At 44.3% G+C, this 26,952-nt stretch overlaps 2 protein-coding genes across 2 annotated transcripts in view; one reads left to right on the top strand and one right to left on the bottom strand.

Moving 5' to 3' along the window:
* The window catches only part of LOC6550221 (potassium voltage-gated channel protein Shaker), a 141,945-nt gene extending 115,694 nt beyond the window's left edge, over positions 1-26,251 (bottom strand). Inside the window, exons 1-3 of the mRNA XM_026982258.1 lie at positions 25,727-26,251; positions 22,606-23,435; positions 2,703-4,000 (exon numbers count right to left, since the gene is read on the bottom strand). Of these exons, the coding sequence (XP_026838059.1) occupies positions 2,703-2,848 (146 nt within the window). The 5' untranslated portion in view covers positions 2,849-4,000; positions 22,606-23,435; positions 25,727-26,251. The remainder of the gene's footprint in view (positions 1-2,702; positions 4,001-22,605; positions 23,436-25,726) is intronic.
* On the top strand, positions 7,390-11,973 carry LOC6550055 (axonemal 84 kDa protein). Its single transcript, XM_026982260.1, has 13 exons — positions 7,390-7,416; positions 7,518-7,606; positions 7,739-8,177; positions 8,235-8,392; positions 8,466-8,552; positions 8,609-8,808; positions 8,873-9,232; positions 9,323-9,479; positions 9,557-10,389; positions 10,445-10,778; positions 10,890-11,008; positions 11,067-11,142; positions 11,198-11,973. Exons 1-13 carry the CDS (start codon positions 7,414-7,416, stop codon positions 11,811-11,813), a joined length of 3,471 nt encoding a protein of 1,156 aa, XP_026838061.1. The 5' UTR covers positions 7,390-7,413; the 3' UTR covers positions 11,814-11,973.
* Positions 26,252-26,952: the final 701 nt, after the last annotated feature.

A 26,952-nucleotide genomic window follows, 5' to 3' on the forward strand; every position in this document is an offset into this window, starting at 1 on the left:
TAACCCTTTCATCTTGGCATCTGTGACCTTCGCAATACATTTATTTATGCATGAACGCCCTATATAATTGTTATTTTCTATCCCCAGAACAAGACAAGTCAGCAGGGAACGCCGTAGTCGAGTGGCTCGCTTATCAGATACCCTCTTACTTGACAATTTTTATTATTTGAGGTGCAATCTATAACTATCCTTATAACCTTATAACTATAACAATCTATTTAACTATCCTGCCATCGATCACATTTTGAATTTTTAAGTTTACCACATTCCATATATGAACCGTTCCCATTGTTGCAAACAAAATACCGATTATTTTTGAGCAAAACATCAGAATAGAAATTCCAGCACGAAATATATACAAAATGGTATAAATCTGTGAAATCTATCAAAGGAGCTTAAGATAAAACATCAATGTGTGGGCTACTTCAGTATTGCGAGTGCCTTTTTATTTGTTTTCTATAAAATTCCATTTGATATTCAATGCTACTCAAACATGCCACTTAAAAATATGAACAATTTCAAATTCATTTGGAAGGTAATAAAATAATTCACAACTTTTGTCGAGGGTCGAACACAAGTGCAAGGTAAAGCAGAAAAGGAAATTGGAAAGGAAAGATGAACGGAGAAAGGGAAGGGAAGGGAAGGGAGAAAGTAAAAGGGCGAAGAGCAAAAGGGCAAAAGAGCGAAATGAGAATGCGAACGAGTTGGACATAAATTGCGAAATACTTGGGCGAAAGTAATCCGGCGAAATCCCGAAATCATTGCACAGTTTGCAAGCACTTTCCAACACTTGCACGCCAGCACACAGTTACAGTTGCAATTTACCAACACACACACCCCCAATGGCACTTGAGTGCACTTAAGCCCTGCCCCGCCCACTGGCCCACCGCCCACCGCCCACTAGCCCCCGACCTCTGACCCCCATGAGCCACCCTCTCATATGTTGATGCTGCTGCTGTAGTTGCAACAAAAAGCGGAAAAGAAAAACTAAAATATAATAAAATAAAAATATTATTATTATCCTTTCATTTTGAAGTGCTTTCCATTGTGTGCCAGTGCATGTGCACATGCATGTGCATGTGGGTGGTGGGCGTAAATTTATGATACCCCATGGAAAAGCGCAGGATGCAGGTCGCAGCCGCAGTTCGCAGGATGCAGGATGCAGAATGGTCGGATTCCAGCAAGCACATTAGTTGGCAAATTGGGGAACTAGTTCAATTAATCCGCTCGAGCGAAGTTTTGGGAACGCTTGCGATGGCAAAAGGACTCCATCGCGTCCTGTGCGGCAATAGAAAAGTTTAGTGGTGCCCAACAACGCAACTTTTGCACTCGGAAAATTGAAAATAATTATAATTAGTGCAAGCACGGGCATTTGGTATATTGCAATATCAATTGGCGACATTTAAGCATTGCACAAAGTATACTCAGCCTTAATGAATCAAAATGGTACTTCTGTTGCCTCAACTTAATAGTTTACCCAATTTAGTGGCTTGATATTCCAAAACTTGCGTTTCTATGCACGAATTTCGCAATTTAGTTCTCTATTTGCCTGCAGCCAGAAATTCCATCAAGGCTGGCAAAAATCAAATATACTTTGTGGCTCGTGAGGCAAGTTTCAGCCACCGCCGAGTAATCAGATTGCCGCTCTTCGCTCCTTCGATCCATCTTTCAATCTATATGGCATCCGCTTCGCTCATCTGAATTCCGGAAGTGCCTTTTCCATTTAACTTCCTTCGCACTCGCACACAAGTGCATATGAATACAAATACACATGTGTGCACATGGCGAGTTGTACAATTTTTATAAGGACTCCTTGGTGAAAAGTGCGGGAAGTGGATGCGAAATGCGGACTCGGATCGGCGGGGGCGGTGATGGTGTCGGAAAATGGGGGCGTGTCGATGCAGTGGCTCGTATTTGCATGCAACATGGAATGGAAATGAATGATGGCGAAGGTGGGCAAATGGGGACAGCAACAAGCTGCATGTGTGTAAATCCATTTATGCTCCAGCGCATTTATAGCCAATTTAAAAGCCCAGAGGGCTGCACTTTCCGAAACTGGTGGTCACTAGTCGCTACTGCTGGCCACTGCTGGCCACTGCTGGCCACTGCTGGCCACTGGTGGCCACTGATGGGCGGGTAATGATAGCTGGCCACCGCCCGTTTGGATATATCATTTACAGAGCGCATCACTTGGATACAACAAAAAAAAAGAGGGAGAAGCCGGCAGTTGGCAGCGTTGATTTGTGGTAAATGACTCTCCACGACCTCCCTGCCCGCCGAAAGCCGCCTTGAGCTGCACACTTTGTGTCCTGGCAATATGTCCTGCTCTCCTGCTCCTGGCGCTGGTCCTTGGCATTCCATTTGCATTGCGGGCCATTTAATTGCGCAGTTGGCGCATGTTTTACGACCAATATGCATAACATGGCATCCACATTCGACATCCGAAAGTAGGAGGGCAATAAAAAAGGGGGGAAAATGCCGCATACTTTTCTGCGCAAGCAGCGTCGAATATCCTTGTTGCAAAGCCATTAAAGCCCTGATTCACTCGCAAAACTATGCAAAATTAGGCTTATCGAGCACCAAGGAAAGGGAATGAAGCCCACTAGTTGCTTGCACATAATTCTTTCTTCACAAAAAATGAATCTAGTTCCTGTCCTTAAGAACATATATATTTTTTTTTATAAAGTATATGCAATACTCACTGGTTCAGGTTGCGCTCGTTGGAACCAGACTGACTCTGGACGTTCTCCGTGTGGCGCCGCTCCTTGTGAACGATGCCCATCAGCTTCATCCATGGATTGTTCTGGGAGCCATGGCCTCCCATGCCGCCACTCTGCCACATGGTCATCTTGGCGGCTGTTTCCCGAATCCGGTTCCGATCGAAGAAACTGTGGCAGTGGCAGCAGTAGCCGCACTAGCTTTCCAACGAAACCGAAACGTAAGTGGATGCGGATACGGAAACGGAAACGCACTCGCGACTTGGAACTTCAGATCAGATGTATATATACTTAACCAATATATATATAGAGGACAGATGCTTCAGGGCAAGAGTTGAAACTGAGTTGTTGCTGGGTTTGGCAGCCGCATCAATAGGTTTTTATTTTTATGTTTTTTGTTTTTAGTTTGAACGCCTCACATTTGTCATAGCCGAGAGTTTGGATTTGGTTGTTGGATGGAATTGAACTAAGAGTTTTCGGCTAATGCTTTCAAGTTTCTTTGGGCGGCTAATGTTGCTTCGTGCTTTTGCTTTGCTTCGCTCTCGCTCTCGTGCTTTTGCTTTGCTTTTTGGTCGTGTTGTGCTGCTGTTATTTTTGAGTGCAACGATTCCCTTCGAATTGCTGTTGGTTTCTTGGCCTATGTCTAAAATTAATAATCACAATGGGCGTACAACTAATCCTTTTACTTCGATTTTTCTGGGTCTTCTGCTTGTTAACCAATTTTTAATGCTAATTATTGTTGGGTCTCTGCTTTGTGTGTCCTTTCTTGCTTTTTTGCAATTTCCGTACAGGTTCATTAAATTTAGTATGCAAAAATTCCTCTTCTTGTATATTTTGTCTTCTAGCTAAATTTTGCTGGCCAAAGGTTCTAACGAATGAAAATGTCCGATTATTGATATAATTTAGGATTATTGATAGTCGAGTATATCGACTATTAAATACCCGAAACTCTTTACTTTAATGGAAGCTAGTTAAGTTATTTAATCAATTCTGGAAGCCAAAACATGGCTTTATGTTAAAGTGAGCATGAAATGGATTTTGAAAAAGCCTAATCGCTATAGCTTGTATCGACATATTTCGGGTATTTCGCAGTATCGCTAAATGTATTTACAATTTATCCGCAGGTATGTACAACATTTGTTCCAATTACGACATTTACTTTTATTATTTGCTTTTTACGATTGCTTTTTGTTTGAATTTTTAGTTGTAGTTGTTGCTGATATATAGTGCAAAGGGCAGGAAGGCGATTAAACGACGATATGAAGAATTACGTGCACGGGCAGCTGGAAATATTACATAAATAGAAAGCATAATTAGATATAATTGAATTATAATTACAATTATAACAATTAACACAATGAATAGTTTTGATCATATCATATCCTTTTTAGTCCCTCCTAAATTTTATTAACATGTGCTGCTGACTTTGTGCAGGCGAACCAAATTGCACTTGTGCCCAGGTAAATAATTTCATATTTATAATTTCATAATTTATACTAGCTGCATACAAAGCCACCCCATTTGCATATGCTACCCATTGAGCACCCAAGAAGCCAAAAACAAAGCTCTCCATCGGTTCAATTATGTCAACGACTTGGATCAGCTTCAAATGGGAATCACCATTTAGCTTATGGGAATGTCTCAATATATTTGCCATTTTCAATCTTCGAAAAGGGGAAACGGGGCGGGGAGTATAGTAATTTCCACTCCCCCCACTGAAAATCTGACAGCAGCAAGTGGCAGGAGTGCGAGGAGTTGTCCGATTCTGTCAGTGGCTAAGTACTCTCAGGCACCACACTCTCACACACACACGCACCCACACACACACGCACACACACGGACACACACTTCCCCAATCACTGAAATACACACACACAACCACCATTTTGGGGACTCGAGCGTGTGCACATTTGCAATGCCATCAGCGTCGCATCGAGCACATTAAGAAACCATTCCACCTCGGATCACACTCTCCATCGTCATCACCATCACCATCACCACCATCTTCATCCTCTGCCACATCCACATCCACATCCATTTCCATCCAACAAACGACGTCTGGCTGTGCTGTTAGCAAACTCATTCCCGCCCAGCTGGACACCAGTTATAACCTCAGAATACATAATTATAAAATCGACAACCAAGAGCGCAAAAATCGAGTATACCGCTGTGAGATACTCACTAAATGGATTTATTGTTGTAACTGACAAATATAACAAGTAAAGCTGTGTGACAGTTGTTTTATAGTTTCAACCTTTGCAGAGATAATTGCATATACATGGAGAGTAATTAAAAGAAGGATAAAATGTTCAAAAAACAATTGTACAATTTTCCTCTTAAAGGTGTCTTAAATGTATCTAAAAGTATGCAACAACATTGATTTAATTCCTTGTTTCTCTGTTCCTTGAGACACTTAATTCGTATCTTTTTGTCAAACTAGCGCACTTTCATAGAAAACATCCACTTAATCAGCTCCCAGGCCTAAAAAGCCCAAATTCCCTTAAAAGTTTACTTGACAACTAGCACTTTGCAGCTAAATGCTAATTCGCAACTGTGATTCGGTTTGTTAGCAATTTGGCATTCAGAAACGCCTTTCACGCCCGAGGAGCAAAAGAATAATCGCACACAAAGTCATGGTGGCCATCATGGGTTAAACAAAGGCAACTCAGACTGCAGCTTCCGGTTGTGCGGCAGTTTCATGTGCAGCTTGTGCGCCTGCAACACGGGGCATTTAAGCGTTCGCCATTCACCGATTTTGTCAGATTGCAAAGTTCACTCGAGCGTGCGGCATTCAGGACTCACAGCTTCAGCTCCAGGAGATGGAAAGGATGCAGCCAGATGGAGACGGAGATGGAGATGGAGATGAAGGATGAGCTGCGGATTCTAAAGCCCTTGCCTGTGCATCTTCTTTTTTATCGCTTTTGTTGCAGTTTGTCGCCTGTCGACTGTCGCCTGTAGCCAGGCAACTTGCAACGCATCAGCCCGGCGATCTGTCAACGTCAACGGTGCGTATGATAAATTTTTATTGTGCATCTGCCATGAGTCCCACCATGGCACGATTCCCCCCAATAAAATTTCCCATTTCCCACATCCCATTTTCCACTCTCCACTTTCCATTTGGCCACTGCACTTGCTGCCCCACGAGCAATTTAAACTAATTACGCTTCAGTCTCTATGAAATATATATTGTCATGCCAACCAACCAATGCCCCACACTCTGCATTATTTACACAAGCATTATATCGCATTATGAGCAACAGCACCTGGTCGAACTGGAGGACAGGGTCGGTCTGGGGTATACCAAGTAGCGGCCAAAGGACCTCTTTATAAGGCATGTCCTGTGGCTGCCCAGCCCAATACTCGTACTCTCGTCGGGCAAGTGCAATAAATAACTAACAAAGGGAATAAAAAATTGGCGAACCGAGTGAGCCGGTAGAGGGAAAACCGAAAAGAGAGTTGGAATGAAGGAAAAGTGGCAATTAAAGGGCATTTAATGCAGTTACCTATACACTTCCGAAAACGAAATACTTTAGTTAACCTAAATATATAGCTTAATATGAAAATATTGCACACATAATTGATATTATGTGTAATTATCATCAGATAGCCCATACGATCTTACTGAATGATCCTCATCCTGAACGACTTTGATTCCCACCTGCAAAACAGCTACCAGAACCCATTACTACATAGGCGACCCTCTTTCTGCACCTGCTATTAATTTGATAAGCCAAAGGTGGGTCTGCAATTAGCCAGGAAAGCAGAGGGCCCGGTTCTGAATTTAAATAGGCTGATAATTAAGCGACGTTGTCTGCTTGACACCTGGGCAAAAATAAAAGCCGTCTGGGCTTTTTCTCACCGCCCCCAGAAAGAAGAAGGACCAAAGACAAGGACTCGCATGGGAAAAACTTTGGCGGCAAGTGAAAAATAAAAACTCGACGATGGAAGGAAGTAAATATGGTGAAAGTTGGCAAAGTTCAATCGGAAAGCGCTTAACGCTTACCTCAATTAACTGCATATTAACGGATAAGTTGACTTTCATGTCAACTCTGCGAAACGAATAAATGCGAAATATTTTCCCCATTAATAAAAATATTTAAACCCATTTATTAATACCCATGCCTGATTAATCAGATTTTGTATCGCACATAAATTAATAGCAGCTACTTAATCTAAACTCCGCTGATTTCATATACGTACTCGTACTTTGACCCAACTGATTACTGCGATTTCTGTTGGAACTCCCCAAAGTCCCCGTGGCATCGGTGTCTTCTCACCTCGGCCGTAATCCGAATCCGAATCCGGAATCCGGAATATGCAATTCCCATAGCCATCTACTCAGCTAGCCAGCCAAGAAACCCAACCTCGTCCTTGGAGAGTCCGGCGTGTCACCCGACATTTCCCACCGGGGAATAGTTTCCTGCCACGCGCAACTTGACGGGGGACTTTCGGTAAACATTTTTGGCCAACGAGCTAAGCTGCGCGTTGAATATTTAATTAGGGAAATTATGGCGGGCCAAAAAGGATTGCCAACAGAGTTGCCCGGGCAGCTGGCGAAAGAAACAAGCGACAAAAAATAAAATGAAAACGACGCTCAGGTTGCCAGGACTCAATCGTGTTGGATCAATAGCCACCACGGCCTGGCATAGGTATCCATGTCCACATCCACTTCCACCGGAGGACTGCTCGGAACAAGATGGTAGGCCACAGGTCAAAAGCCCAGCTTAGTGCTGATGAAGATGAAGATAAAGATGCTAATTACCATAATGCTGACGACGGTGCACATTTTCCCAACAACAGCCGCCCAAGAAGAAGCTCTCGAAGAAGGAAAAGGCCCGCCTGGAGGCCGAGCAGGCGGAGCTCATGCGGATTGAGATGGAGAAGGAGAAGTAAGTACTCTTTTTATCCAAGCAGACGAACTACTAAGGCAATATCCAGGTTTTATTGTAATTACCCCTTGAATTTGCCAAACCTTTCCAATAACTAACGCCACGCCCTGGTGGAAACCCAATCCCTTGCAGACTCAAGAAGCTGGAGGAGGCGCGTCAGCGGAAGAAGCTGGAGATGGAGCAGGCGAAACACCGCCAGCAGCAGGAGGTGGCGGAGAATCGCCAGAGGAGGGCCCAGCTCAAGGACAGCATGCTCTTCTTCGACGCGGTGCGAACGGCCATCGAGGCCATCAAGGATGGGGAGCGGCACGAGCGGGACTGGGAGAAGTTTATGCGCTGCAATGGCTTGCCAAATGCGGCCAGTCCAAGTGACTTGCGGAAGTACATCCACCAGTGGCACACGGATATCGCCAAGCGGCATCTGGAGTCCCGGAACTGGCTGCTCCGCACCGATGAGCGTACACTGCTGACCCAGGATGCCCAGGTGCCGGATCTCACGAGGATTTCACTGCGCCAACAGCAGGGCAGATTGGGCGATGTCTACGCCCAGCGGATTAAGGAGGTTTTGGGGGTAACACTTTCATTTGGGCAGGCTACTTAACATTTACAATGGTGACACATATCTCAGATCCTCAACGAGCTGGACGACATGCTGCCGTTCAAACAGAAATCCGTCCTTATTGCCGCCGATCTGGTGAAGCTCAAGACCGAAATGAGGGTGTTCCTCAAGCAACATCTGGACGAGTTCACCTACAAGACCATGTCGCATATCGAGCGGGATATGGAGTAAGTTTCTCCTAGTGACCTACAACATTCCAGCTCCTCCAATTCACACAAAAACATCATTGTCATCCTGCAGAATCGACAGACCTGGTGTGTCCAAGCACATTTACAGCTCGGATGTATTTCAGAGCTTCGTGTGGACCTTCTCGAAGGATGCTCAAATGTAATCTAAGGCTGAGAGCATATCAAACTTATATTCATGTGACTTATGCTTCCCAGAGCTCTTAACCCAAAAGCGCGAATTGGCGAACAGTCTGCGCACAACGAGATCGACTTTCCCACCATCGAAATGCAAATCTCACTGCCGCCCACGGTTCACTTGCAGAGTTCAGCTCTACGGGGACTCTGGTTGAACTACGATCACTTCAGTGACTACTGCAGTAGTTACTGCTTGAAGCATGCCCGCTCTGCAAATGCCAGTAACCTGACCATTTACTTATATCAATGCGAAAATGGCAAATTTTAAGGCGATCTGATTTGCAGATATCCTGCGGCAAACGAAGCGCGAGTGGCGCAAGCGCAAGGAGATCCTGCAGGCGATGCTGGACGAGTGTGGCCGGGAGATTCCGCTCTCGGAGCTGGAGCAGCTCACCCAGGACCAGCACTCGGCCAGCTCACAGCCGCCCAGGGAACGCACCTACGACGTGGACAAACTGTATGCGGAGTATGAGGACGAGCTGAGCAAGGCCCATCGCAGGGCCATTGGACCGGAGGCCTACGGAATGCTGGAGACGGACGTGAATCTGCGCAAGTACCGCATCATTGGCGGTGTCTACTGCATCGACTTTCTGGAAACTCCGCAGCAGGATAAGCAGCTAAATGCCAGATCCTTTATTCGCACCAGTTGAGCTTTGCATTATTAAATTCACGGATATCAAGTGTATTATAGAAAAAGTCCTCTAGTATTAAGTTACCCTTTCCATCCACTTGCAGTCACTTCGGCCAACAGTCTGGTGCACAAGGAGTACTACCAGACGTACAAGCCACCACCGCCCGTTTTGCCGGGAGTACGCCGATTGCCCGAGGAGATTGAAGCTGAGATGCGGATGATTGAAGCGGCCCTGGACAAGCTGGCACTGGTCACCTTGCAGTGAGTATTGATGTTAGTTTCTACCCAAAAAAAGAAGCACAAAACAAACCAATTCCATTCGCATGTAATCCGAAAAGACTGCCGGACTCGGTGATTTGGTTCGAGCCACCTGTGGCCTGTCGCTGGGAAACCAACGTGGAGACCCTGGAAATGGAGCTAGCCGATGGCATGAAGCCGGGGGACAAGAACCCACACGACGAGGCTGCGAGTGGCGAGGCTGCGGTGAGTGGAGCGGCGGCTGCCACCACAGCCACGCCCACCGAGGCCACGCCCCTCTCCACCCACGGCCAGCCCAGCCCCCTGAAGAGCTCGCCCCGCTGTCCGGCCCGCATGCGTTCCCAGAAATCGGACATGGGCGGGGAGTGCCGGCAGCAGATGCTCCGTGAAATCAACGACTTTGATCTGCGTGCCATACCCAGCGATGTGGACTTGTATGGCCTGGTCAAGGACTTTGTGGTGCCACGTTTGCCGCAGGGATTCTGCGTTCGCCTGGAGCAATCCACGCCGGTCATGTCCACCGGCTTTGCGCAACGGAAAGTGATGTTCCTGGCTCGACAGACCCACATACGATTGGGTCAGGGCAAGGATCTGGCCGACGATCAACTGGAGATACCCAAGGCACTGCAAAAGCTGCAGCTCAACGCCAAGCCGGGTCTGGGTGCTGAGTTTCTGGACACGGAGGAGCCGGCCGAGATGTTCCCACCGCTGTGCTTCGATAAGCTCTTGAAGTTCCGCCAAATGGCGCCACGTTCCCGGGCACCGGCCCACCTGCAGGGCTACCTGTTTTCCCAGCTAATTGAGGACATGGATCGGCTGTGGCGTCTGCAACTGCCTAGGGATCAGCAGGAGGAGCTCATCCAGCAGATATCCGAGCAGCTTTCGCCCACTGGTTCGCGAACGAGTGACCCCGGTTAGATATATACTAGCCACTCGCAGTTCAGCACTAAATCCATTGACATCTGCAGGCGAGAAGGAGCCCCGGCTGGTGGAAAACGATGCGGATCTGGCCGAGAGCATGCAACCGCTTAGCCAGGAGCTGGTGGACGTCCTGCAACCGGCCGCAGCAGCCGCCGCCTTTGCCTACTACACGGGTATCTCCTTCGTCCGAGACTCACAGCTTCCGGCTGAGCCGGAACCAGAGGCCTCGGCCAAGCGCTCCAACAGCCTGGACAGCAGCGAGGACGACGACGACGATGTGGACAGCCTGGTGGAGCTGCTCGAAGGAGCCTCCACGGCGGCCAACACGCTGCACGACCTGCTGGCTCCGGCGACGAGCAGTGAAAACAGCGACAGTGAAAGGTACTGTATATATCCGTAGGGTTGACAGATTGATCGATCTGAGTGCGGTTCGATGATTGATATGCACCTGCAGTGCATAGCTTACTCATACGATTTCATTTAAATGTATAGCAAACAGAAGATGAGCAATGTGGCCGCCATAACGCAGGGCAAGTGGAGCACCCGCGATGTGCACGATACCAAGTTCAATGAGGACAAGCTCTCCATACAGTTTCGCACGGGAAGATTGGGTAGGAAATGCAGTACGCCGCCATACCATGTACCATAATAATCCACCCAAACTAACAGGTATCTTCGGGTTTGCTTTGAATAAATACAGCAATATGCCGTATCAAACTTGGGACCTGCGACCAGATATGAAAAAGTAGGTCGAACTAGAGCAAAGTAACAATGGTATAACTGAAACTTACATTTTCTAGTCCCGGCACCATCATCTTCAGTTTTACGGCCTCTCTAATAAGTCTGGACATGACGATAACCAAGTCGGGCTATACGGTGAATAATTTCCAGGGTGGCAGCACGCAGGGCATCACCGACATGATTGGAAAAACACTGTCACTAGCGGAACTGAAGGCCACCCTGATTTTGTCCGCCGTGGACATTTTCCCGGACGAGGATGCCTTCTGCTACACGGAGGGCTCCTGCGAGAAGAACTACGTGATGGAGATGCACTGCTATGCCTGTCTGTCCACCTTGGCCCAGTCGCACAACTTCAGTTGGTCACGCTGGAATCTCCTGGCAGGTTCCCGAACTGCCGTTCTGCTGGTTCGCGAGCTAATCGAGGGCAAGAAGGTGCCCTACTACTCCACTCTGTTGGTGACCCCACTAAAGACATCTATAATCGATTGTACAGAGGTATCGGCCAGTTTCAATGCCGTGGGCATACCGGGCATGGAGTATTACGCCGATCTATACCAGCTATCGCAGGCTCATGCTCAGCCGGGGAGTCTGGAGAAGCAGAGGAGCATGAATCCCGTGCTCAGGGATAATGTGGCCAGGATTTTGATGGCCATTCGCCCGCTGAGCCTATGTTGAACTAAGCTACGTTCATACAGTTTGACCTCAAATTAAATTTCTTTTCATCTTATAAGTCCACGCAATTCATACCTGTGGAATAGCATTTACTATGCTAATGGTCTTATACAAAAGCTTTTGGACCGAACGTGAATTCTGTTATGCGGAACATACGTAATGCTGGGCCATATCGATAATTCCGCTTTTTATCCACTTAGGAATAGCGCTTAGCCACAAAGGCATCATCAATCTCCACTGAAATTGTCTCCCTCTCCAATTATAATACATTTCCATTGTCATCAGTATGTCGCTTCCCTTATGGACCCTTCTCGTATGTATGTATGTATGCCGCCCATTAGTCGCCATCCTTAGACTCATATATATGCGCACACACACACACACACACACACACCACCGTTCAAAGGCAGCACAATTAACATATTCACTGCGAGCTTATCCTTTAATGCTCGCCTGGGCCTCTTGCCATTTTTTCACTTTGCCCGTCATTCCCTTTTTGGCCCCAAGCGAAGGAGGCAGAAGCGGTTAAGAAGCAGGAAGAGAGAAAAATAGCCGAGCACAACGGCCACTAAATACCCTCGAAATCCAAAGTTCTTGCCTTGTTTTTCGCAAAGCAAAATAGGTGCAAAAATATGATAAGCCTATACATTAATTAAAATAAGCTATAATTTCGACTTCTTCCTATAAAAAGTATCTTTCTCATTCCATGCACTTCCACAAAGTCCATATTCCCTTAAGCAACACAACTGTCGCGTAGCAGAAATAAGCAGCACAGCGACCACACTGCGTATACGCAACTTGCGTGTGGGGGCTGTTGTGTGTGTTTTTTTTCCCTCGCTTTTTGGAGGCTGGGGTAAACTTCCCACTTATTGTGGCCGCCAGTGAAGGTCGCACAGCGCAATTGGCGCCAAGCTGTCTGACAATTGCGTCAACTGAAATGCCCCCTGCTCCACCACCGCCTCCACCCCCTCATCCCATCCACGCCCCTTATTCAGCTGTCGTTTGTTTTGTTAATGAGCAAGTCCGCCCCAAACCCTGCGTTGCCCCGCCAACAGCGCTGTTTTCCATATGCATAAATAAATAATTAAAAAATATTTGTCTTTCCCAAATTCAATTGAATGCTGGGAATTCACGGCGGCTGTTGGGTAAGAGTATGCAGTGAAGAATTATGAAGTACGGCATTTTAAATTAATGCTATATTCTTTTCAGTTTTATAATGTCGCGTTAAATAATTTACTATAATTTTATTTCGACATTTGCAGTATTTTTCATTTACACTTCCCCCTTTTAGTGCCTAACAATAATGAATTTAAAAGAGTACCTCCTGTAGCCGCCGTTGCCGTTTAACCTTTTCTCATAACCGTTTACCCCTTGACAGATGTGTGCAGCATTTGCGGTTTTGTTTTTCGGGCTGTTGTGCAACAACAAGGATAGCACACCACACGGATTTGCAGCCCACTTTTCAGCTGCATGTCCTGCCATCCTTTGGCCTAATCGCATATGAATTACCGTTGATGTGGCAGCTTTTGATTTTTTTTTTGGTCGGAAGGCAAGTGTGAACGTTGCTTCCGCTTCCGGTTTCGACACCTGCAAACGATACCCGCTTCCCGTTTCCCGTTTTTCGTTAACCGCACATACACCTGTCGGATGCCCGCTGAACTTGCTCCAATTGGCTACACTAATTTGGGTTGTAAACATTTGTTTGGCATGTCTAAACAGTTTTTAGCATAAATTAAATATTTTCCACAATTTGCGGAATTATCTATGCGATCTCATGACCATTTTCGGGCTTTATTTATTACGATGCCTGGCATTTTCCAAGTCCAATTCATTTGCCTGGCATATTACATGTGTTAGAGTGCAGAGCACAACTATGCAAATGTTCCCCAGCGCGTGTGTGTGTGTGTGCGCGTTAATAATGTTGGTGCTTTAATCAAGACTGAAATTCTTGTTACCTGGCATCAACAATAAATCTGGTTTTTTGCTTTGCTTTATTTTATTTCCTTACTTGTATTATTCTGCACAATCTTACCAGCTGAGCGCATGTGTGGATGTGCGACTTTAATGCTCTGCTTTTGTACCACACATTCGAGGACATGCCATTAAATCCGCAGGCGGCGCACAAAAGTATGCTACGTAATTTAAGTTAATAGCACACTCGCACACGCACGCAGACAAAAGGCGTGAGAGAGAGGGAGGGCGAGAGATACACACACACACACACACACGCACGCATTCAGAGCTTCGCGTCTGTTCAAATTACAATTCATTATGTACAGGTGGCGAGCGAGTGAGTGTGTGCACAGTGTGAGTAGGTGCACTGGAATATCCCGCTGGTTCCTAATTGCATCATAGAAGACGCATGGAAGTGATCAGGGCAGGACAGTGTATAACACACTTTTACTCACGTCTTAGAAAAATTAAAGAAACCATGCTACTATTATGATAGCATTCCTCTTTCTCAAATCAGTTAGAAAACAAACTCAATTCCGATGTGAATGTCTTTTCCGGTACGCGGACTGTAAGCGTACGGCTACAGCTTTTATTCGCAGTGTATTTGCGCGATCTGACTGAGAGGGAGCCTTGCCAGGCAGCGGGGTTATGACGCAGGCATTCTTTTAGCGCCGGCAGAGAAGCGGCAGAGGCTGCGGCAGAGACTTCCGCATGCGACACTTGAAATGTGGCTGCTTCTGCTTGCCACTGCTTGCCTTGATTACACTTGCAGACACTTCAGCTGCAGAGTAAGAATTGTTGCATGGAAAAGTAACTCCTCCATATTGCACACTAAAAACGGATCCCTACTTTTAGCGAAACCCTTGAATTTGTGTAAGTTAGCAATTCCTTTAAACTAAATCTATTTCATGTTGTAACCTTTTAACTGGCCATTTATGTTGTTCCAAAATCACAGCTAAGTTAAGTGTACATAAAATATATGAAACGTTCAGGAAGCAGTGAATTTTGTTGCATACTAACCCTGCATAATAAAATAATCTTATTTTTAGGCTTTTTTCAACGGGCTTAAAGCACTTGAAGATGTTAACCCCTTTTATGAAATCTTAAGCAAAGTAATATTTAAAGAAAAACAAAGTGTAGTGTAGCAATCCAGTTGCTCTGGCAATGTGCATACATAGATTCTATATTTGTTTGCATTGTGTTTCAGCAATTTGCGTCAAATTTCGAGTTTAAGTGTCAATTACAGCAACAAAAACAGCGCGAGACATGTCAGAAAAAAGTATGACAAATAACAGAGCGAGACGGAGAAACCGCTTTAGACATCTCGTCTACCTTACATCGAGGGTATAAGAGGAAGAGGGAGCGAGTCACCTACGTGCTTGTCAAGTTGACAGCCTTCTTTTTTCCCACTCCTCCTCTTGCCTTTCTTGTTTCCCTTTTTTTGCCTCCTCTGGTTTCGTTTCGTTTTTAACCTCAATTTACAACGTCTCTGATGCTGGGCAGGTGTGCCTTGAAATCTATATATATGTGTTAGTCTGAGTCTGGGTATGTGTGTGTGGTGTGTTGTGTGTGTTTTGGTGTGTTTAAAATTTGACTTGCTCGAGTCCTTTGGCCAGCTCCTTGGCTCCCCACCTCCTGCGGCCCTTTTCTGCCCTTTTCTTCGCTTGACAGCGACGACTTTTGACTTTCTGCGCTGGCATTTTGACACAGTTGATTACAGCGCCACCTAGCGGACGTCGCGCGCTCCACGCGGCAAGTGTGTGCGAGCAAGATGGCGAACGACTGCGGCAGCGGCAGAGGCAATATTTATGCAAATGGCCCAGAGACATGCTGCCTCTCGCTCGCTCGAAAGTTTGTCATTCATTTTGGTTCCTGCACATGCATGCGAACACATGTCCTCGCACGCACACACAAACTGAGGCGCATGCAAGAGCGAGATAGCAAGTGAGATGCATATGCGGTGTCCTAAGAGCATTATTCCGCATGAGCTACTAAATTGCATTCCGAAATTTATGTATTTCATTTGAATTGAGTTTAGTTTTCGGCTTTAATCAGCGGGTTCTAAATCATTCCCTCTTAAATAACAATTTATAGCCCCATTGAATTCGAAATTTCTACATATTTGGTTCAATTTCAGCACCATTCTTATCAATTACCTAATATGCAAAACTGTTTAATGATATCATTGTAGTTTCATGCAACTGAATCACAACTGTGTTTTTTAAATATTCAATAAGCTAGGTACTATTAAAAAGTTATTTTCTTGTTGAAATCTATCACATATTTGAAGTTTTGCGATGGTTCGCTTGAACTGCTCTTTTCATATATCAATGAAAAGGTTGCTTGCCAAAAATTAGGTTCGAACATTTGCTGTGAAAAGTTTTGTGAGCATTTTAAAGTTGTTTCCAATTGAATTCGAACGTGACAGAAGCTCTCCGGAGTTTGGGCGACTTTATCGGCTATATCTAAGCACTTGTGCACGGCATCAATATTTCATGGAGTCTCTCCATTCGCTACCAGACTTAATTTAAGAGTATGGTCGAATTTCAAGCTATCCACTTTTATTTTTTTTCCCAGTTTCTTTGTCGGAAAAATATTTGTCGAGAAGCGAGCTACAAAATATTTATGCAAGGCTGCCCCTATATCTGTTTCTCCCTCTTTGTCTGTGCCATCGCAGCTCTCACTCGCACACACGCAGATAGGACGGGCATCTGCACGTACCGCAATTGCAGAGAACTAACGGTAAACAAAGCGAACCAAGAAAAACAGCCCAAAAGAAGACCAGCAGAAAAGAGAAACAGAGACAAATAGAACGAGAGAGAGAGAGAGAGAGAGAAAGATAGAGGGAGAGTGGGGGAAAGGGCCGAGAACGAGGAATTATTGCCCCAGCTGATGAAAGAGGAAATGACCACAAATTGCCGTGGCAATGTGTGAGTGTGTGTATTGGGAGTGTGTGTGTGTGGCCACGTGCATGTATATAGGTTATTTAACGTATTTAATTTCCCTCTCCCATTCACCCACACACATGCAGAGCGTAGGACACGATTTTGCAGGACCATTCTTTGGATCTCCTCTGCGTTCAAGACGTGCCGAAATTCCACAGCTACCCATCAGCTCTCCCAATGCGGGTATAACGTTTCTAGGTCAAGTATGTACTTCTCCTCATCCGATTGTATTTCTGCTATCCTTTAAATCTATTTTTTAAAGCGAGTTGATTAGTAATAAAGCAAACCTTTCTGAAGTACAGCTCGATTTGAGGGTGTTTTTCTTTATATTTTATAGTTATAAAAAGGAGAAATAATATGTTGAAAAAAGGCTTTGATTAATTGTGAGCCTAGTTTTTGTATTTTTCATAATTATGTTTAAGCTAAGCGCTAAAGGCTAACAATACACAGTGCAATACACATTAAAAACTCTAAATAAATACCTAAACATGTGGGAAACGCAAACAGCAAAATGCCATTAGAATAATGAAATATATGTTATTAATTTAAAGCACACGCTTTTAATAATCACCATTTATTGCAACTTGCGAAATGCTCTCAGGAAATTTACATGAATTTCAATTACCAATTATGGGAAAAAGCAGTTTGCTTACTTCTGGCAAAAATGTTGCTAAAATGTGTAAAAACAAACTGTTGTGCGAAACTGAAATGCCTCGAGCAACTTTTCTCCTCTTCCGCTTGCTGGCTTTTCTCTGTTTTTTTCCTTTTTTTGTGTTTTTTTTTTTTACCCCAACTGCGTGTGTGTTCGCCTGTTAGAAAATAATTAAAACTTTTCGTGATTTCGTGCCAGTGTAGCTGCGATTTTTCTCAATTTAAAATGAATTCCAGCGGCAGCAGCAAACGCAGCAACAAACTGCTAAATGTCTGCAGCTGCTGCCATGTTGCACATGCATTTGTGCATGTGTGTGCCTGTGTGTGCCTGTGTGCGTGTGCAAGGAGCAAGTTTTCAATCCGTAAAACTAGACCTAAACCTACAAACCAGAACCATTCACACTACACCCCCGTCGTCACCCAGTTTTTGATTAGTTATTGTTGCAACCGAACCGAAACTGAAAACTGGAAACTGAAAGCTGAACCGAACCGAATACCCGCCTACTTGCCACCCAAAATGTTCACTCACCTGCCGCAATGTTTCACAATATTCGTGCAGCTTTTGATTAGCTGCAATTTTATTCGCTTTTTTACTTAGTTGCGTTTTTTTTAGCACTTTCTCATCCCGTAAAATTGCCTCGATTTCCCAGCTTTTCCACCTGTTGACATCGCTGAACGGCGGATTTATCGATTGTGCGTGAAAAACTGAAAAACTGCGAATGCCCATGGGCCTATTGCTTCGAAAAGTCTGCTGCTAACATTTCAATCGCTTTAGCACCTCAAACGTTAAAAATAACTATTCAAATGAAGCTCAAATTAAAATGATAAAGAGCGAAATTTTGCAAAAGGAAATATAATTATTCAAAAAACCATCTCGCAGTAAAAAAAAAAAACGTATAATACAAATAGACTCAAAAACATTTTTTTTTGTTGTACACATATAAACAATACTAATTTACAGAATATAAATAATTTCTCCGTAGGTATAATTTTACTAACTTCAGGAATTAAAGGGTAATACTTTTAATGAAGTTCTGTTGCGGAATTACTTTGAAACGGAAATGGAGAATATATAGGAATATTTTATGGCTTTTGGCCAAGGACAGCACAATCAAAGGATTGCCGAAAGTTGGCGATTATTTTCTTTGGTTTTCAATTTGTTAACGATTTACGATGTGATGTCGCATCTTACACTGACGTTTTACGACATTTTCAAAGCCATTGGACACAAAAGTAGCAGAATCGTAGCAGCAAAATGGGCGAATGGGTCGGTTGCCTATCGATGGACACGCGCTTACTATAAAATGTCTTGGATATTGTCTGATGATGACGTGGCCAAAGCAGCCAGCACACTGGGGGAAAAGATACCTATTTACATGCTATATTGGCGGGAAATAATCTTATTTGAATGGCCAATCGTATTCGTACAGTTACAGATCCCTGTGTTTCTAGCACTGAACTTCATGCTTTAAAATCGCTTATTAGATCTAATTAGTAAGCGAATATTTTTTTCTCTGTGCACAACCACATGTTCTTGGCAGATATCTGAGCGCTGTCCTTCGCTATTTGTTCCCTCCGACAAAGTACATGCGTTATCAGGGGAAGTGGGCCGTGAGCTTGTCCATAAATTAATCGATGCCAATGGCCAAAGATCTCGGCCGGCATGGAAGGGTATCGCAAGGTCATCTGTAGCTTAGCCTGGTTTATGTCGATTCATTTGGTTTCGCTTCGTGTTTTGTTTCAGTTTCAGTTTTGATTTTGATTTTGATTTCGTATTTTGGCTCTGCTCTCTGCTTTCGCGCCGCATTTTATTGGTCTTGATTCGCTGGGTGTGTCGTTGAACTAAACTCCTCTATAAATATAAATATCAGCGCCGATTTATCGCATGTCTGTCTGTCCCACCACCGTCTACTATATCCCATGTGCGTATGTGTGCGTCTCTGCGTGGGCCCATAAAACACATGCTAGAAACAGAAGCGTCCACTTTTGATCGCTTCTAGGCCCATTTCCAATTGATTTCATTTCGTATTGCCAATTTGTTAGGGCGACAGAGAGAGAGACGCGTAAATAGACGTATTTTCCCAGGGCTAATCAAGCCTAACTATATAACTAGTGCCCTTGAGTTCCAACGTATTGGATGCTATATCTTGTTGAAGTGAAATTTGAAAAATGTAATATTCGATGTTTTATTTTTCAAGCTACATACTTACAAAACATGCTATCTACAATACCCCATAACTTGAAAAGCTTGTCCTTGGAAATTAAAATGATTTTTACTTCGAAATCGTTTCAAAGTTATAAAGGTGTTGTCCTTAGGCCAAGTTTTCGTACATGAATAGTTCGACAATTTTAAATCTTGCAAGCAGAAGCTGTATTTTTAATCAAACTAGGGTACACACTGGCTAAACGAGTATCGGATACATTTTTACCATGTCTACCGACCACACAAACAAATTAAACTTAACAGAGTTATGTTCTACCGCTTTCCACCCATTTCTCTGCCATGCACGTGCCTTAATTTGATTTTCCCCAATTTCGTTCACGGCGCTTTCCATATGCAACTTCACTGGGAAATGCACACGAGAGCACATAAACTAGGAACGCAGCTGGGACGTTGAATATGCAACGGTGCCACAGTTTAAGACCGCACAATAAATTGACCAGTCCCACTAGTACCTATCTCACTCCCAAACTCCAACGAAAAATTTTAAATGCGGGCATTTTGTTGGCCAAAATAAAAGGGAAATGAGCCATTTTAATGAAGCCACGCTGCTCTGGCTTTTGGTCGAACGTGTGCGGTCGCATAAACCCAAATATTGGGCCGCAATATCCCTACGACCCAATTTTCCGGGCGATCTCATTGATTGAAGGGGAATGGGACAGAAAATACAAAATAAAAATAAAAGCGCAGCCAATATGCAAAATAGCAAAGGGGCACACGTGAGTATGTGAGTGTGTCGTGATAAAAATAGAAAAAAAAAAAGCAAAAAGAATGGAAAATAAAAAAAATACGCAACCAAGCGGCACATGCGAAATGCAACAGCAACAACAGCAGCAACAACACGACGGCCATAAAACGAAAATAAAACTTACATAAATTTAGAAGTCTTGGCGGGCGCAGTCGTGGGTATGTTGTCGTTTGTCGCGCTGCTCCCAAAACGCACTTTATTTTTGGAAAAACGAAAAGCCAAAAGCAGTCGAAACGGCAACAACTAATGACGCAGCAACAGGCAAATCTGTTTCATATGACACGCCAAGTCGTGCACTAAACGATAGCGGCGAAAATTGCACTTTGCTGCTGGTCGCAGTGTTACCAACGGCCCTTGTGCAGCAAAATAGTGTGGCCAGTTGCGGCAGGGCTCAACTGCCCAACTGTACTGTATATGTATATCAAGTGAAATTATGAAGCGGCTTCGCAAAACGGTGCGAAAAGGGTTTTTTTAAGTTTTCGCCGTTTCTTTGTAAAGATCAAAGTTTGAGTCATTCAAATAAATGACCGCTAATTCGTTGGTCTTGGAATCGATAGGTGCATCAAAATGGGGCAAAACCAGAGTTGCAAAACGACTTAGGCCAATCCCGTTATGCGGCTGGAAAAGCAACTCCGGACAGCAGCTGCAAAATTTCTATTCGAATTGGAGCAGAGCGTATAAAAATAATATAAAGGAAAAAACAAGCCAACGAGAAAACAAACAGTCGGCTTCTTAAATTATGTGAAGCTGCAAAGAGAGCGAAGTGGGGAGCAAAAACAAACGAAAAAAAGAAAAACAAACAACAACAAGAGGTTTGAGAAGATACACTCTGGCAAAAAATAGAGAATTATTAAGCAAATAAAGTAACGCTCATCTTCATAGAAGTCCTTTCAAAATTTTACTTTAGGATGACGGAAAATATATTCCTAAGAGATTTTAACTTGAAAAACCAAAATAATATTCTCGGTGTACCCACAATAAGCGAGTGAAGTGGGAAGAGCAGATGAGGAACGGGAGTAGGGTGAGGGGAGGAGGATGAATAAGAGGAGCTGCATGCCTCTGGTGAGTCGTAAAATTGCGCAAAACGGGACTCGCTCCGCTCGTCCTTTTCGTCCTGGCCGCATTGTTTAGAGGGCGTGCGAGCGAGAGGGCGAGATGGACACAAGAAGCTGGCCAAATTAAATACAGCAATTTCGCAAAACGTATGGCACGCGCAAAGCAACAGCGAATAATAATATGAAGGAAGTGCGCAAAGGAGGCGGTGACCAGAATGGGCAGGATGGGCAGGACTGCCAAGTGGGACGACCTTGAATGTTTGGGGGAGTACGCATATTTTTCTGGGTCTCTTTTGTGTGCGTTTCTTTCGGCTTATTTTAGTTAGGTTTCCTTTTTTTTTTGGGGGCCAAACCAGCAAACATTTCCAAAGCTTCTGTTGCAATTTTTGGTTTCTTCGCGGAATGAAGGAAATAGTTGTATTGTTTCGGAAATTACAGTTCGGATAAAGAAATTCATTTAAGTACGAATTTCTCAAAAGAATTTGTCATGATTATTTGGCTGTTATGGTTATGGTTATACACATATAATGTATAATATTATTCCCAGTGTAGCGCCACATGCAAGATGTCGTCCCTTTAATTTATTTGGGAAAAGGGGCATCCCGGGGGCAGTGGCTAAACTGGACACAAAATCTTTATGAGCACTTTAGCTGGGCAACCGTAGTCCGAAGTCCGAGGTCCGAGGTCCGAAGTTCGTAGTCCATAGTCCGTAGTTCTCTGCCGGAATCCCCACCCGGTCATCAGGAGCATCATTCACATTTACGAGCCAGCGGAGGCTGTTGCTTCCATTCGGCATTCAGCACGCTTGGCATGAAAAATCGGAATGTGGGAGTCTTGGGGGCTGGAGGACATCCGCTGCTCCACCATCAACTATGTCCAAGTATATCCAACTGGCGGCAGGTTGGCCTCCAGCCAAGCCAGGCTTTTCTCCCTGTTGATTATTGGCAATGATCCGCTTTCGGACCCATAAAATGCCAGCAAATTGAATATTTTTTCGCAATTATGTGTCACAGAAGATGGATGCCAAAAAGGCGCAGTATTCGCAAATTATTTCAGGCAATTATCTTTACTTTTTTAAGTACTCAAAGTGGGATCGTGATGCTTAACGATACCCAACTAAGAAACGATATACTCGTATAAAACATGGTCGATTTAAATTCTCTAGAGATTTATGCTGCATATATACTACAGATTTACATTTAAGCCTTAGAAATGAACTCACCTTATTGCCTTCCCGTGTGCTGGCTGAGCTGGTAGTTATGTTTTGAATATGTATTGTGTTATTACTTGAATCGTAGATTGCTATTGATAATTATTTGCAATTAGAACTATTAATATCCGTAGTTGGCCTTGATAATGCAGATAGCGAAGGACAGAGGGCGAGAAGAGTGATAACGGCTGCGATTCGAGTCCCACTCACGATGCACAGTGTTGGCCAGCGATGCTGGTGGCCAGAACCATGGAACCCTCGACCGCAACACTCAGTACTCATTTATCCGACTTGATTCGGATGCTCTGCGCTTCTATTTAGTTTAGTTTCCCAACTCTTTAACGATCTTTGCAAGTGGGGATGTGGGGTTGAAAAAAAAAAAACAAAAAACAAATCAAGATTGATATACGTATCTGGCCAACTGCTCACACACAGATACAGATACAGATTCAGATACAGATTAGATGGGGATATAGACACACACACCGACACGCAGGCGGAAACGGAAGTGGTAGCACTCGCGGACACGAAACCGAAACCGAAAACGAAACCCAAACCGAAACCGAAAGAAACGTAACGTAACGAAACGATGCGATGCGATGCGAATACTCGATAATTTGCCGATTACTTGGGCGATTTGAATGGCTTTCTTTCAGGGCATTGTTCCTCGGATGAGATTGAGATGTGCCCGCTTCTGGCCGGGATCTCGCTAATTTGGCTTATTTGCCGCCGCTGCTGTTGCTGCTTCCTTGATGGCCCATCCACCATCGCCGCCGGCCACTTGGACATTTCCAGCTCATTTGGCGGGGTATTAGGGGTGTGATTCGTGTCGCTCCTGCCGCCTGCAATCGTGGTAAACGTGAATGGCAAAAGGAAACGGAAATTCTTTTATGGCTTTACAATAAATTTGCAACAAATTATGGTCGTTGTGGGTGTGTGTGTCAGTCCATGTGTGTGTGTGTGTGTGGGTGCATGCGAGTGTGCGTGGGTGATGGATGAAGTGTTTGCACAAACTGCCGATGGGATTGGGGTTGGCCAAATAAACCTAGTTTGCAGGCCTCCTCTTTTCTACTGGGTACAGTGCGTTTCAGGACTTTAGTGTGGGCTATCGATCGAGTGCAGATGCCCTAATGAGGTCGCTAACTTAATGCAGCAATCAAATGATAAATGGTATTAATCAGGTGCAAAATAGGTCATTACATTTCGCTAAACGTCCTCCGTATATTTGTTACTAAAAAGTATTGGGGATATATTTTAACTTAGCACCTTACATGTGCTAGAAACCTAAATCGTTTACTAAAATTCGGTTATACCGAACTAAATTATTTACAAATTTAATAGTCTAAGCAACTCACATGGCAAATTGAAACTCAGCTACCACAAGATTAAAGGAAACGGTTGGAATTTCAGCAATCTAGCAAAGTTTTTCGGTTTTGATAATATATGGCCCCTTGGCCCAATTTGAACCAACATTCGCGACCTGATTTATTTGGCTTAAAGCCTAACACGGCAAGTACCTGGCCGTAATATGACTTTATCTTTCATCCTTTCGCATATTGGCTTACCAACCACCGTTTCCAGAACCCCCTCATCTTTTCCCAGCCCGTCCACCTTCATTTTGTTGATGTTCTCCGCAAGGCTTTTTAAACTTGTCATATATTTTGATAAAGAATTCGCCTTGCTCCCTCGAGGCCCTCGAGATGCTGTCAGCACCAACCTACTACCTCATTTTTCCACCCCTTTTCCGATTTCCTCGCACCTGACTTTCCACCGCACCCCCCATTCTTTTTGGCCCCCTTTTTTAATGCCGCCTCCCATGGCTTTTTCGAAGCTTCAGTGCTGACGGGCGTGCAATATACTCGAATATATTTTTTTTTTTTTTTGCACTTTTAAAGGGGACGGGAAACGGGAAACGGGAACTTAGAGCACTCTTCCGTCTCTTGTGCTCCGGCTACAGCCCTCTCTTTCGCAGGGTCTTTAACCAAATTCGCATTCTTCGCAATTTAAGTGAATTCCTGTGCTTCGGCAGCCCGCAGGCCAAAAATGCTCCGCGACTTGACTTTGTCTTTTGTAATTTTATTTCATTTCATTTCAGTTCGTTTCGCTTCGCTAATGGCACTGAGTTGTCCTAATACAGAGCGAGAAATAAGTGGCTAAGTGGCTAAAGCTTCACACTCTTGGAATTCCGAGAGAGACCAGTTATTGTCTATGGAGTGATATCCTAAAAATGTATAATTACTCTGCTCCAGACTAGACCATTAAATGAAATTAATAAGCCCTGTGTATTCATACATTTAATTATTTACTAATATTAATATTAATACACTTAATGCTGTAACTGTGCATGAAGAAAATATTCAGGAATCTACCCAATTGGCGCACATTTAATAAATATGCCTTAGGATAAGTTCAATTAGCATCAGTTTACGAAGGATGCCAACAAAGGTGTTGCCAAATTTTTGCTGTGTATAGAGGGGGTGTTGAATCTCTAGGAGGACCTGGCGACTTGGGGGTACTGCAGCCGCCCACCCAAGCTGCAATGGTCCAAAGATTCGGGGGATGGTCTGAAAGTTTGAACTTTCCTTCACGGCTTCTTTTCGCCGTGCGAATTGGGCTAACTTGGCTTTTTTGCATCTTGTTGTCTTCATTTTTGTAGGGTTTCATTTAACATTTGCGTGGGCTGGGGTTACCAAGGAAAAACCAGGCCCACTTGACTGATGCTCGGCCAAACGCACACATGTGCAGGGGAAAATGTTCAAGGACATTTCCAATGGCAGTGCGCAAGAAGGGAATATATTCCTACTCAATGGATCGCCAGAAACATTGCACACACATGTGGGAACCATTAAAGAACAAAATTATACGAAAAATACCAGGCGTTGATATAAAATTATGTATTACACCCGACCTGCAATGTTATGAATATGAAAATCGCTTTTAACGATGCGTCGCGACGCGCAAAATATATACAAAAAAATAAAACGATGCAAAACAAAATACCACAAAAAAAAAAAAAAAAAAATCTGTGATTTTTCGACTTAGTATTTACGTCACAACAATTTGATGGTTCTTTAAATATTAATAAAAGCTGGGTGAATGGCAAACATTATGATCGGGGCACACAAACACCTACCTCAAAGTAGGCAAGTTGCTTGGCCGAAGGACTTTTTCGCTGATGTTGAAGTTAGAAAGGGTTTGTATTATTTTCAGATTTTGTTAGGTTTCGAATTGGTTCGCGTCGCGAGCACTGGAAAAAAATGTACCAAAAAAAAAAAGGAATAGAAGTATTCGTAGGAGGAGGCTGCGACGTTTTTAGCGGTAATTTCTCATTCCTTCAATTTCTCAATTTTATTATATTGGCGACGGTTTTGTACTGCGACGACCACGGTCTACTAACACGGCTTAAAAGGGCGGCTCAATGGTCGTTTGGTCTTCCGGCTGCTGCTGTTGCTGCTGCTGTTGCAAGTGTTGCTGTTGCCGTTGCTGCTGCCACAACTTTTGCTGCTGCTGCTGCTACTGCTGCTGCTGCTGCTGCTGCTGGTTGCGTGTCGCGTGTCGCGGCTCTGTACATCGCGCCGTATACCCAACGACTAGGCGCTGGAGACTTTAGTCTGCGGAACCCAGAATCGCAACGCCCGAATAATGCCAACCGATTCCGATTCCGATTCGGGTCCGAAAATCCGATGGCGCTTTTTTCCGAACCGAAGCCCAAAAACCAAAAACCGACTGCAGCCGCCAACGGCGACCGCGACGTCGCAGTCGGCGTCGGCGCTGGCGCTGGCGTAGGCGTCGAAGAGAGATGCTTTCACCTTGCGTTTTCCTTTCGCGCCGAATGAATTCGATTCGATGTCGAAAAAGCTCACTGGCGCAGCTTTGAAGGTCAGGCGGCAGGCAGGCGCAACAATCGCCGCCCTCCATTCATCGCCACACTTTTTATTCGCCCCTTTTTTTTGCCGGCCGCGCGGCATGGAAAGTGGCATGCGGCATGTGGCATCATCTGCAGAAGCCGTGGACTCGCGGGTGGAAAGTGGGCCAGGCCAGTTTGGAGCGACGCAACCACCGCAGCGGAATGCAGCAGATTTTCGAGTTTCCACTTTTCTATGTGTCCGAAGCTCTTCCAGAAAGCTCACCCACATTTTCAGCCGCCAAAAGGATAATGGTCAAAGTAAATCATAGGGACTCAAAGTGGAAATGTGGCTTAATGGTAAAAACTAGACCTTTTAAGTATTCAAATTAGGCAAACTGACAACATATTTCACTACAATTTTGTACTTTTAATGGCAATACTGTTAAATTCAAAAATATAACTGTTATCCAATAGCTCTTTCTTAAAACTGTGCTTTATATTTTGGTTTCATT

Source organism: Drosophila erecta, unplaced genomic scaffold, assembly GCF_003286155.1.
Source record: "Drosophila erecta strain 14021-0224.00,06,07 unplaced genomic scaffold, DereRS2 tig00000126-arrow-pilon, whole genome shotgun sequence".
Taxonomy (NCBI): domain Eukaryota; kingdom Metazoa; phylum Arthropoda; class Insecta; order Diptera; family Drosophilidae; genus Drosophila; species Drosophila erecta.